The sequence below is a fragment of the Ursus maritimus genome, unplaced genomic scaffold (genome assembly GCF_017311325.1).
Source record: "Ursus maritimus isolate PB19 unplaced genomic scaffold, ASM1731132v1 scaffold_4, whole genome shotgun sequence".
Taxonomy (NCBI): domain Eukaryota; kingdom Metazoa; phylum Chordata; class Mammalia; order Carnivora; family Ursidae; genus Ursus; species Ursus maritimus.
The window spans coordinates 17,785,047-17,798,096 of record NW_024426552.1 but is presented as its reverse complement, the minus strand read 5'-3'; the positions used below and the strand labels follow the sequence as shown (position 1 = coordinate 17,798,096).

The 13,050-nt window shown below is 42.5% G+C and overlaps 1 protein-coding gene across 4 annotated transcripts in view; it reads right to left on the bottom strand.

The window, feature by feature from the left end:
* LOC103673071 (amyloid beta precursor protein) overlaps positions 1–11,746 on the bottom strand; it is a 256,172-nt gene extending 244,426 nt beyond the window's left edge. The window contains exon 1 of one of the 4 annotated variants that reach the window (XM_040621078.1): positions 11,589–11,746. In XM_040621078.1, the coding sequence (XP_040477012.1) occupies positions 11,589–11,645 (57 nt within the window). In that variant the 5' untranslated portion in view covers positions 11,646–11,746. The remainder of the gene's footprint in view (positions 1–11,588) is intronic. The other 3 variants (XM_040621080.1, XM_040621079.1, XM_040621081.1) reach the window with 3 other exon arrangements.
* Between the last annotated feature and the right edge of the window lie 1,304 nt (positions 11,747–13,050).

Sequence of the window (13,050 nt, the reverse complement as noted above, 5' to 3'; positions counted from 1 at the left end):
TTCCCTCTATATCCTGTTGTACTGTATTCCATGCACATTCCAGAATGCCAGCTGCTCGTCACTCAATATCCTATCCTCTCCTTATTCTATAAGAGAAGAATCTAGAATGTATTACTGGTGGCAATATTCCAGCTAATATACTACATGTACCAGCCTCCCTTGCAGGGAGGTGCTACCATCTGGTCAATGGGATCAAGCAGACATTGACAAGGACTTCAGCGAAGGCTCCTAAACGTAGCTGAACCATCGTTGTCAGTGGCTACCCCCATTTTAGGAACATCTAAAAATACTACCATAGCTAAGAAAATGAAGTTCAAACTCATCAGAACATCTAAACCTGTTAATCTCCTACCATTTCCACACCATCTTTCCCACCCACATTCCTATGGCTTCCTCTTTTGAACCTCTACACCTTCACTATTCCTTCTGTCTGGAAATCCCTACCATGGCCCAGAGTCATCCCCCACTCATCCTTGAAAACCAGTTTAAATACTGCCTGTTTCTGCTATGAAGACTTTGTACATTTGTACACTGGGCCTAATTCTGTCTGCGTCTCTTTCTTCCCCTATCAGGCTGCAAAATCCTTCAAGGCACAATCTGAGTTACTTGTTTACTCAAAGATTTGAGCCCCACAAAGATTATAGTGCTCCTGTCACCGCTGAAACACAGAAGGCATCTAGTATATGTCCATAAAATGAATGATGTTTTCAAAATTTCAAGAGAAAAGGAGAGAAAAATGCAGTTCACAATAAATTAATAATAATAATTAAAAAAACATAACTCCAAATCGGTGTCAATATCACAGAAGTCAATCACAAACGCCCTGAGAAAATTGGGAATAGAGACAAAACACATGGACACATAATTCAAATATCCAATTAAACATCCTGCATTAAACCTTCCCCTCATCTGCTACAAGAATCGATCAATAGGCTTGGGTTTGTGTTCAGTGCTCCACTTCTGAGATGAATGAGCAAGTAAGCAATGAGGTTATGTGTCAGAATTTTTAAAAAGCATTAATAATTTAACAATGGTAATAAGCCCATAGAATAATATTTTAACCAATGTCTTTTTTTTCCACCAGGGGGGAAAATTTTGCTAAAACGTCTTTCTAATCTCCTCATCGGGTATTTATGAATTAATAAATACAACTAAAAACGCATACACATAAGAAATACTCCCAAAAAACTGAATACTTCCCATCAATGCCCTTACGTGACAAAAATTTCACAATAAAATTCACCATGATAAAAATTTAACTTTTGAGTCCAGCTCACTGAGTGATATGAAATATTCAAATTGCAAATACAGACAAGGAAAGGAATTGCCTGGAAACAAAGCACTTCCCATCTTGCTCAGTGAAGTGTGTCCTCCCTGTCCCCCGATCTTCATTATCTTCGTCCTGGCTATCTCGAAGGGCCATGCTGATAAATTACTCAGTTCCTAGTTCCCAGGACTTGCACTGTCTTAAAGACATCTCTATCCAGCAGCCTCGCTCCTACTGTCTCGGCCTTCCAGTCACGTGGCTACCCTCCGAGGACTCCCTCTTCTCCTACTTCACTGAGCAAGTATGCAGTAACTTCAAAACTGCAATTCTGTCACATATGTGCTCTTGCCAAGTGGAGCCCTTCGCATTCCTCAAACTAACAGCGATATGTAAGCTGCCTTTGCATTCCCATGTCCCACCAGTTAGCCAGGAACGTTCCCCCACACAAAACTGGAGGATTTTAAAATACAGTTTACTGTTATTGGATTTAAATTTTCTGGACTCTGGGGTGTAAGAGGATTTAACACTTGACATATAACATTAAAAATAAGCCTGAGAAAAAACACTAGCAAGATACAAGGCTAATCATAATGACCTCAATTAGATTTTCAATGCCTGTCAAGTTAATAGCATATAGTGGCATTGGCTTCAAGCCCGTGAACTTGAATAGTACAATTCTTTTAGAGAATAGAAGTAACAGAACTCAATTTTTGTCTTAAAGGACCAATTCTGATCCTGGCTCACACTAAAATAAAAAGTCAATACTAGCTGTAAAAAAGCAGAAAAGCAGCAAACTGAGAAAAGACAATGATAATGAAATTTTCATTTTGATGGCAACTCAGTTTAATTTCAATACACAAATCTTATTCAAACAAAATCATTTCTTCCCACCCTCAGTTGAAACTATCCCAGTCAATCCCAGGATTGACGAAACATTTCAAGAATGAGACCCTTTCTGCTAGGCCAATTGAATTTCTGAAGTACTGTGACTGAACATTAAGTTATTGACAGCATTTATGAAACCTTTTCACAACAAAATGTTTCAGAAAAGGCTGAAAAAAGAAGTCTTATTTAAAAGGCTTTAATTTTCTCTTGACACTTGTAGTGAAGGGCCATTCACAATTTTTTAGACACAAGTTAATGCAAATGTCAAGAATCAAAACCCATTCTTTATCACCACAATATAAAATTTCTAGGGTACTCACTGAAAATATTTATCAAATATTTAGTAAATACTAAATGCAGTAGCAGTGATGAAACAGTATAGTAGGGCCGCCTGGCTGGCTCAGTTGGTTGAACGTCTGCCTTAGGCTCAGGTCATGATCCCGGGGTCCTGGGATACAGCCCAGCAGCATCCGGTTCCCTGCTCGGTGGGGAGCCTGCTTCTCTCTCTGCCTGCTGCTCCCCCTGCTTGGGCTGTCTCTCTCTCTGACAAATAATTAAATCTTTTTTTAAAAAAAAATAGGCTTAAAAAAAAGTAACAGGTATAGTAAACTGTGATCACAATCAATATTAATTTTTCTACCTGACCATTATTGTTTTTAATTATTTAGCCACTCTAAAGTAGATCCTTCTGTCCCCAGTTTTTCTTCTACATCATGGTAAATACATAATTCTCTCTCCCAAATATCTAAGTTTATATTTGTATAGTGACGAAATCAGAGACCTTTCCTGATATCACATAAAAGATTATCCCACAACACACTTCCACATAGCATTTCCCGATACCCCTTACCCAACTTACTTTTTCCTAGTCCCCTACTGCGTGCTATTTATTCTGTCTACCCCTCACTACACTGTAAGCTCCCTTAAGGGCAGGAGACTCAGAAATATTTGTTAAATGAAAAAGTGCATTTTCCTTTGCTGGTTGTGCCCTTAAAAATCTGTCTCTTTGTGTATGTAAAAAAGTATTAACTTTTTTATAAAAACTTTAAGTTGCGAGTAAATTTAATATATAAGTATCTTCAAATAAATTATTCTTAGAATGATCAGTCTGCATATTTGCAAGTTTTCTATGGGAGTTTCTTAAGAACTCATCACTTGTACTTTCAAACTAATATGCTGTGCTGACAAAACTGTATTTGTTTAAACAAACCATAATAAGCAATTAAGAGCATCAGTATGGGAAAGATTTGATCTCAATTCTCATGATAGATTTTAATGTCAGTGTCTGAAGAGTTTGCTAAGGTTTCAAAAAATTCATGTCAGTTTTAAAGGTTCAACATTCAGGGCACCTGGGTGGCTCAGTGGGCTAGGCGTCTAACTCTGGATTTCTGCTCAGGTCATGATCTCACGGTCCTGAGATAGACCCGCATCGGGCTCTGTGCTGGGGTTGGAATCTGCTTAGGATTGTCTCTCCCTCTCCCTTTGTCCCTCCCTGCTTGCATGCTCACCCTCTCTTTCTCACTCCTTCTCTCTCAAAAAGTAAAAATTAAAAAAAAAACAAACATGTTCAACCTTCTAAGTAAATGAGGATACCTCTTTTTTGAAAGAAAAAAAATTAACAAATATGGTTAAGACAGCACATTATTTATCTTTATCATGTGTGCCTATAAATTCCATTATAAAATAACAGAGTAGTGTTATGTATAAAAACAATAATTATGCTTATGAAAATTCATCCAATGGTAAGGGCAGATATAAAAAGTTCCTTTTTGGACTCATCAAGCCTTAATAGAAAATACTATTTTATTTTTGAATAAAACTAAAAATTATGTTGCCTCATTAATTTTGTAGTAATTAAGCACATGAAGACAAGGAAACAATAAACAAATGAGTTTGTGGTCACTGGGAGTGAGGGGTCAGATCTAAGGAACACAAATACACCACAAGGGTGGGATTAAATCTCTCATGTTTCTTCCTGCAAAGTTTCTTCACATGGTCAAAATATATTACAGTCATTAGACGTTTGAAATTTAACAAACACACAAGAGTAATGACGCATTTCTTCATGTAACACAGATGACTGTTCTTGACACACCAGATCTCTTATTCTTGTTAAGGAGTCTTTAAGGCTAAAAAGTAATTTATCAGTCTCTATCATCTCGGATGACTTCCTACCATTCTTCAAGGAAGACATGATGTGGGTTTTTATGGAAGCAAACTGAAAGCACGGGACAAAATGTTAGATTCTCTAAGAAAGAGAATTAGGCCAAGAACAATTTCATATCAACAAAATTAATCCCCCTCCAGCCAAAAGAGTAACTTTTCTTGCTCAATCAAATTTCTCAGCTAAAAATCATCTGAACCATAATAAAATAAAAAAACATTAAAAAAATTAAAATTAAAAAAAAAAATCATCTGAACCCAGAAAGAAAAAGTAAAGAGAAAGACCATCTGGAAATTCAAAGATACAAACACTGTTTGGGGATCCATCAGTAATAAGACCTTAAGAATTCTAGAATTCGTTCATCTATAAAACATGCTTATTGTTCTTTTCCCTTTTCTGAAACGATTATCTTGCTATGCCTTGTCCTTGCTCATTGACCCTATACATAGGATTATGGTACCATCTCAATTCATCCCTCACTGGATCTACTCTGCGCAGGACATTTATTCCAAACATGGCTACATAATTACATTCTCCTACTTGAACCCACTTTTTTTGATTGAGTAGGACAATGATAAATACAAAGTTGGTGCTATGGAAAGTAATGGAATTGGACTTTTAAAAAGACTCCTTCGGCCTTTGCTTATAGATTCTTTCACGTTAATCATTCCTCAACTTCAGAAACACCAATTCTGTGTACTCTCAAATATCCTTACCCTAATTCTGAAATGGTGATTGAAAACCTCTTATTTTATAATAAACAAACTATGCTGATTTTTCAGAGTATGCTTTTAATTAAGCAGATCACTATAAAGTTTTAAAGATGTGATGGCCATCATCTGCCTGGTAATATAATTCATTTGATTTTAAAAACCATTTCTCATAGAAATGTTGCATTCTCAAGCAGTCTGCTTTTTGGTTTCCTTGTACTCTGGTGACGATCACTCCACACTTCCATTTTAAGACCAAAATTCTTTTGCTGGCATTTGAAATCTTCCATTTTGGCCTTAATGGGCAAACTGGTTTATTAATTTTTTAGAAGAAATTTTGCTAAAAACTAAGCCAAGTCTGTTCATAGCTCCTTGCACATAGCTGATAGTCAACTAATAACACAGTTAATAATCAAGCCAGTGTACAAACTTGCTCAATATCAGACAAATATGGCAAGCTGCCCATACATTCAAAACAGGTCTTTGCATTAGCGTAAAAACTGCTTATGCTTTTCACACATTTCCATACTGTTCAAATTTTTCAATGAACCCAAATTATCTTAATGTTTTACAAAAAAGCCAACTTAAATATAAAATATATATATTTAGTGAACGAAATTTTAAAACATGTAGTCTAAAAATTTTATCTGTAATATGTCATTTTTAAATTTAAATCAAATTCATTTGTTTTTTAGAGAACTGCCAATTTCCTGCAATAATCTTAGCTGGTCAGTTAGGTGCAGTAGTCAATAAGTAAAACATCATATAGGTGTTTTTTCTTTTTTTTCTTTTTTTTTTTCACCTTTCAACCATGTGTGACTTAAATATATCCATTTACATCATCATCATCACATACAGTAATAACTAACACACACTACCTATAAGGTGGCATCATATTATATACATTAAGCCCTACACTGTTCCAAGCATTTTACATATACATGTTTATACACACACATACACACACATTTTATAAAGGAAAAAACTGAGGTATGGAGCTAGCCCACAGTCACCGGCTCTAAAGGGACAGAGCCAAGATTTAAGCCCCAGCAATCCTGCCCTAGTCCAGAATCTTGATCAGTGTGAGATGCTACTTCCCTGAACATGCGAGAATCTCAACGATCACGTGTTGCCTACCTAACATCACACTGGTATTGAAATGAATATTATAAGTGTGGGAACAATTCCACTACTTTCCGTAGAGCTGGGCTTTTAAAAACCTCTCATCTTCTCCATTTCAAGCACTACCTTCTTTCATAAAATACTATAATCCTAGCAAAGTTCAAGCTAAATCTGTACTGTAGGTTTCTTCAAAAATGTAGCCAACCTGAATCTAAGCTCCTTACTGCAGCTATAATTTCATACATGTGAACCCGAGTCCTCCATCTCCACCCCACTTTCAACGGTCGGCTAACTAATCTACCAAGCGTCACATTTTCATAGAACGATTAATTGGTGAACATGCCCCAGGCCTTTTTTTTTTTTAAGTGAATTACAGTTGACCCTTGAACGAGGGTTTGAACTGTGTGGGTCCACTTATCAGACTTTTTCTGTTAAATACAGTACAGTACTGTAAATGTACTTTCTCTTCCTTATGATTTGCCTCATAACATCTTCTTTTCTCTAGCTTCCTTTCTTGTAAGAACACAATATATAATGCATATAACATACAAACTGTGTGTCGACCAACTATACTATCGTTAAGATTTCCACAGTACCAATACTAACACAATCAGGATTAGTACTGTACCTTATTTCTAGAGCAGTCACTCAACCCCAATTTTTGGTGGACTTCTCTCCTTCTAAAAATGTACCAGCAATGCCTATCTATTAATCAGGATTACTCTGAAAAACACAAAATGTTTTTTTCAAAGAAAAATACTAGTGCCCTCATAGAACCGGTTATTTCTTAAGCTATCCATATTACCCTGAAGAAAACAGTTACATAACATTTCCCCCTTCACTACGGTTTTCATTTGCAAATTCACTTTGAGGGTTTAGGTACTGCTGGCTTTACTTTTTTTTTTATTCATAACAACAACATATTAAGAAATAAACATTTTGACTAACCTTGCTACTCAGTCAGGGGGCACACTTATTCCTTCACCTGAACTTCCTCTGCCCGCCACCCCTCCAGCTCCCTCCAGCCCCTCCTCATGACGGTGTCTCTGTATACTGGCTCTGAGACACAGGGTGACAGCATTTCCAAGGGTTTGCAGGAGGTGGTATTCAGCATCAGTCCCCACTCCATACATTTGCATCTGGGAGCCCATTATGAGAAGGAAACCATTTCACAATAAAGTAGAACATGGAGACGTAGAAACTACCAGCAAAAAACAAAACACAAACATAACATTTTATTTTCCCACCCTCCTCTCAATGGCCCAGTGAATCACTTTTTTCGTCATGTCCTCACTCCCTCAGTCAAGCTCCTACTGAAGACACAGTAGCAGAGCCGTTAGATCGTGCTTTCAGCCCCTTCCCCCTCAACTCCTCGTTCTGAAGCCCCAACTCCTCTCCATCTGTCACAGCTCATAAACATATACTTAAAATGATTTGCTTCTTGTCTGTCTTCCCCGCTAGACTAGAAGCTTCATGAACGAAAAGACCGTGTTGTTCACAGTATTTTCAGAGCCGTGGACATGGTTTGGCCGGAAAAGAGAATTAATACAACTGTCGCAAGCGTATAGATGGAGAGTTTAAGAAAATCAAACCCCAGGGGCGCCTGGGTGGCACAGCGGTTAAGCGTCTGTCTTCGGCTCAGGGCGTGATCCTGGCATTCTGGGATCGAGCCCCACGTCAGGCTCCTCTGCTGGGAGCCTGCTTCTTCCTCTCCCACTCCCTCTGCTTGTGTTCCCTCTCTCGCTGGCTGTCTCTATCTCCGTCAAATAAATAAATAAAATCTTTAAAAATAAATAAACAAAGTAGACATTACTATAAAAAAAAAAAAGAAAATCAAACCCCACATTTGCTCCATCCATGCCCTCAGGCACGTGTGTGTGTGTGTGTGTGTGTGTGTGTGTGTGTGTATGTCTGGGAGGGGAAAGGTTGGGAGAGGCCTGTAAATACTATAAATGCCCAGACTTACACTCCCTTCCCCAGACCTGGGGTACAACCCTAGCTGGAAATGAACTACCAGGAAATTCTCTAGGATTATCTCATCTCATTGTTCCTTTACTCCTTAAACATAGATGTTTACACTGTACGGCTTTTACTCAGTAAACCACTTAATCTGTACTTTCCTCTTGGTATTTAACACTTTCTATTTCCTGTTTAGTCTGCAAACTTCCTGTGAGCAGGGGAATGCAGTTAAATTAAACCTTCCAACTCAGAGCTTTACCTTTAAAGTACGTTCATAAGATTTATTTTTGCGTATTTAATTGACATAATGAAACAGAGATTAAAAAAGTAATATATTAGAGATGTTTTGTAAGTCTCTTAAGGCAATATATGACCCCACCCAGATCAAATTTGCAGGAACGGAGTGTACACTTCTACTGACTTTTATTACACTTCTGTGACAATTTAGTGGCCACATGAAAGGCATATAATAGCTATGCTTATTTCTGGAATGACTGACAGCCTTCATCTTCATCCAAATATCTATATAGAAGTCTCTAGTATGCTGTAAACAGTAACATAAAAATAAGGAGCCTCCAGCAACAAGGAGAAGGCCTTATCTACAGGATAACCTCTCTGTTTTCCTTCAAACCATTATTCAGTGGACCACATTATTTCTTTTGTATTGTTTTCAATCAGTCATTCCCAACTTAATCTTGGAATCTATTTAGTTGCGTGTTCCTTTTGCCTTCCCCAGTCAGAACCAGGGGTCATTATTCTAGCCGGAATACTTCTCCACAGTGCTAGTAGCCTCCGAAGTGCCATCAGGCGCCTCTGCTGGTTAGGGTGACAAGAGAGAAGCTTTTGTGCCCTGCTGGTCGTCATGACTTCCCGTTGATTAGCGAGAAACAGTGACTCCTTATAGCTCACAATCAAATCTGAGCTTCAGGATTCTGCGTCCAAATGTCTACTTTTCGGGCAGTACTAGTCAGTGTGAGTAGGTATCTATAATCAGTGAATTAGCACCATCATCAAAGCAAATCACTGTTTCTAGGTTAAACCCCCCTGTTTAGGTTAAACCCCTCAATACAGTAAACTGAAATTTAAAGAAGTTTAAATAAATAAATGTTAGAGGCCTTTAATTTCATACTATATCAATACACCCAATTCATCAACTCAGGTCATAACCCCAAAAGTGGAGGCCCCATTATCTTGCCCTTATTCATTTCTTTTTTTAGAGCCACCTGCAGTAGACCTATTTTCTAAGCCCTACAAAAGACACTCAACTCATAATTATATCTTTCAGTGGACATAGATATAGCTGAATTAATCCCCCTCAAACCTCATTAGAGTGAATTGCCTACCCTTCCACCAATGCTTTGCAAAATGGACTAATGTGCCTTTCACCTCCACTCTCTGAAGGAAGTGTCAGTAACATGTAAAAACGTCCAAAAGAATGGCAGAAAGAGCAAAGAAATGCACACAGGCCAAAAAATGAATCTGAACCATATTTGCCTACATGCTGCCTCTTATACAGAAAAAAAAACAGTGGTCAAAAAAGTTAAATATTTACATTTTGACAAGAACTTCAAATATAAAGGCTATGGTATGTTTTTAATTACTTAATTTGCGGGGGGGAGTTAGTGTGTAGGAAGACAATCAGGAAAATAACGAATACTTGTAGGAATAAATGTGAGTAACTGGAGGAAAAAAGAATCCCCTTAATTAAATGCATTTTTTAAAAATACGGAAAACTAAATGCTTCGCCTCTTGAATCAATTTGTCTTAACTAGTTCTAGGGTGATTTCTGAGCCACTTACAGGTAAAAGAAGGGAAAAAAGTTCAATGACCTTGTAAATTAGGGACTAAAAAACTGTTGTGGTGTGATAATCTGCAGAGCCTCAGTGTAATTACAGAAAAAAAGTGGTCTGGGAATCGCTTTTTTGGAAACGGAGGGGAAAAAAATGGAAAAATTGGGAGAGATCGCAAATAGGAAGATACCAAATGGGAACCCAAACGATGCAAAATACAAGCTCTTCTGCCCCAAGTGTCACGCAAACAACTTCTTAGCATCTTTCGGTAAAAAAAAAAATTGTCCTTTTGCACAGGCGTTAGCTGAATGTTCGAGAGTTGGATGAATGGGGAAGACTTGCTCTACACCTAGCGGTGGGTGGATTTCACCAGGCTGCAGCCTCCACACCGCTTTTCTTTTGCTGCACTGCAGAGGCGCCATCTTCTCCGTCTTAATCTTCACTCAATTCAATCCTTTTATCTGCACCCTAAAAAAAAAGACCCTGAGGACCCTCCCCAGCAGCTCGCACGCCCAGGGGGGCTAAACCAGACGGCCCCGCACTGCCAGGGAAGAGACCGCGCCTTAGTCAGACAAACGCCTCCTTTGATGCACAAGAGGGGAGAGCTCGTGCCTCCCCACCACCCGCCACTGCCCTTACCAGACGCACAACCCACTGTCCGCAAATTACTCCCCAAAGACTTTCCAGCCCAGCACAGAATTTGCAAGCCTCGGAGGTGGTGGGAGATGGCTGTAGAGGGGCCCCCAAGCTCCGCCACAGCGGCCCCAGCAGCGCCCCAGCCCCCTCCGGGACAGAAGCGCAGAGCCGGGAAGGGAGTCGGGAGGGAGCCTCGGTGGCGCACAGACCAAGGCGGCTGGCTCAGCCACCGCGCCCCGGGCTGGCGAGGGCGGGGTGTCGCGGCTTTTGTTCCCGGGAACCTTCTCCCTCTCCGGAAAAAGCTAAAGATGCGGAGTGAACGCCAGGGCCGTCCAGGCTTGGGGAAGGTGCGAGGTGGCCGTGGGTCTCCGACCCGTCCCATCTCTCTTAACTTAACACAAAAGGGAGACGCAAAATGTACAAAGTTTGCCTGCGGAAGGTGGAGCGCGACCCCCCTGGGGTCGCACTGAGGCGGCCGCAGCGAGCAGCCGCCAAAGGGAAGGAGCAGGAGGTCCGGGAGGGAAGGGGTGGTGGGGATGAGAAGGGAAGGTGAAACGGGGCGGATAAGGCAAAGGGAAAGGGGGTGCTCTCCGAGCTGTCCCGACTCCTCCTCCCTAGGGCCCCAGAGAAGGAAGGGCACCGACCGAGAGCTAAGGACAGGACCCAGGGACGCTGCGTTTTCGGTTTTCCCCCACGTGCTCCGTCCCCCTTCCCCCCATCTGGAAGTCTCTCGCCTCCCTCGGCCCCCGCCCGCGAGGCAGGGACTGAGTCAGGGTCCGAGCTCAGGATCGCCTCCACCCCTCCTCGCCCCCAACCGGCGCGGACCCGGGATACCGACGCCTCACCGGCCCTCTCTCCGCCGGCCGGAGCGCGCGTCCCCGGGGCAGGGCTGGGCCGGAGGCGCGGATGCGCAGGGCGCCTGCAAGCGGGGGCGTGAGACGTGGATGGAAGACGGGTCCCCTGAACTGCCCCGGGCTTCTTCGGATTAAAGACTTGGGGGAATCGGGTTCCCACCGAATCTCCCCCACCCCCAATTTCCGAGGCGCGGCACCCACCTCCAACGCCCGAGCCGTCCAGGAGGCCAGCAGGACCAGTGCCAAAGCGGGCAGCATCGCGACCCTGCGCGGGGCACCGAGTGCGCTGCTGTGCGAGTGGGATCCGCCGCGCCCTTGCTCTGCCGGTGCCGTCGCCGCCGCCGTCTCCGGTGGCCCCGCGCTCGCGCCGCTCCAGCTGCTCTCTCCTGCCGCTGCCGAGGAAACTGACGGAGCTGGAGCGCGGCGGCTGGGCTCGGAGCCCGGCGGGTCAGCTGATCCAGCCCACCCCGTTCCTCACGCGAGAGAGACCCCTAGCGGAGACGCCGGGGAGCTGCGCGCGCTCGGACCGGGAGGGGCCCGCGCCCCCGGCGCCCACAGGTGCGGCGTCCTCGCCTCCTCCGCGCCCCACGCGCCGCCCCGGCCGCCGGCCCCCCGGCCTCTGCAAGCAAGAGGGAGAGTCTGGGGCCGGGAGAGGGATGGTGCAGGATCAGGGGAAGGTGAGTCGTAGGACGTTTGGGCTCCAGAAAAGTCGGGAGCGCTCCCAGCTCGTCCCCGTGAGGTTGACTCATCCGACCCCGCAGGCCTCTCTGGGATGTCGTATAAAGGGCTGCTGCTGGGGTGCGTTTTTATCCGCATTTCATTTTTTTGCCTTGGTTTGGTGGGGGGAGGCGTTTCTGGAAGAGAATAGGAACAAGACAAGCTTAAAGGAAATAGAATTTCTTTGCTTGTTGAAAGAGTAAAAGCCTCATTTTTTTTTTCCGTCAAAAGCAGCCAGGAGCAACCTGGAATATGTATCTTTAGAATGAACCAAAGGAGAAAGGCACCAGACCCGGCGAACAAGGGGGCGACCTATTTACTTCTCCTCGAAGGAGGTGTTTTTTGTTTTTTAAGTTTTGTTAATTTGTTGTGTGCTTTTGGTTTTTGTTTTGGGAAAGGGATGGTCGGCAGCAGGGATTTTTTTGTTGTTGTTATCAGGCAGGGATGTAACATCCATCGGAGATAAGGGTGAAGTGAAAGTTTGGAAGGAAAAGATTTGGAGAGATGATTCCTGTTCGACCCTCATAATTAAGAACTTCTGACCTTAAACCCTGTCCTTGTTCTTCATTGTGTCTGTCCTAAATTACAGAAGTGAACCTGCTGGGAAGCCACTTTCTCCTAGATTAAACACAAAGCGTCTAAGGCTAGAATGTTCTAGAACTGCCCAGCTGTATTCCCTGCTCTTGACCTGAAGGAACAGAAGTCACTAAGCCACGGTCCACTGTGGTGCTAGTGGGAGGGAATGAAGCCACAGCCTCTGGCCATTGGGACCAAGGCTCAGCCAGGAGGATGCCGACTTCTTTCCTGAGAAGTCAACTTTCATCTGCCCCTCTCCTAAATGTTGTCTTCTGTCATTCCCCCCTCAAGGCATCCAATCCTGATCCTTGGTTTACTTTTTTCTCTGTTCTTTGAATGTCCTCAACAAATAATAGCAAATACTTGTTAC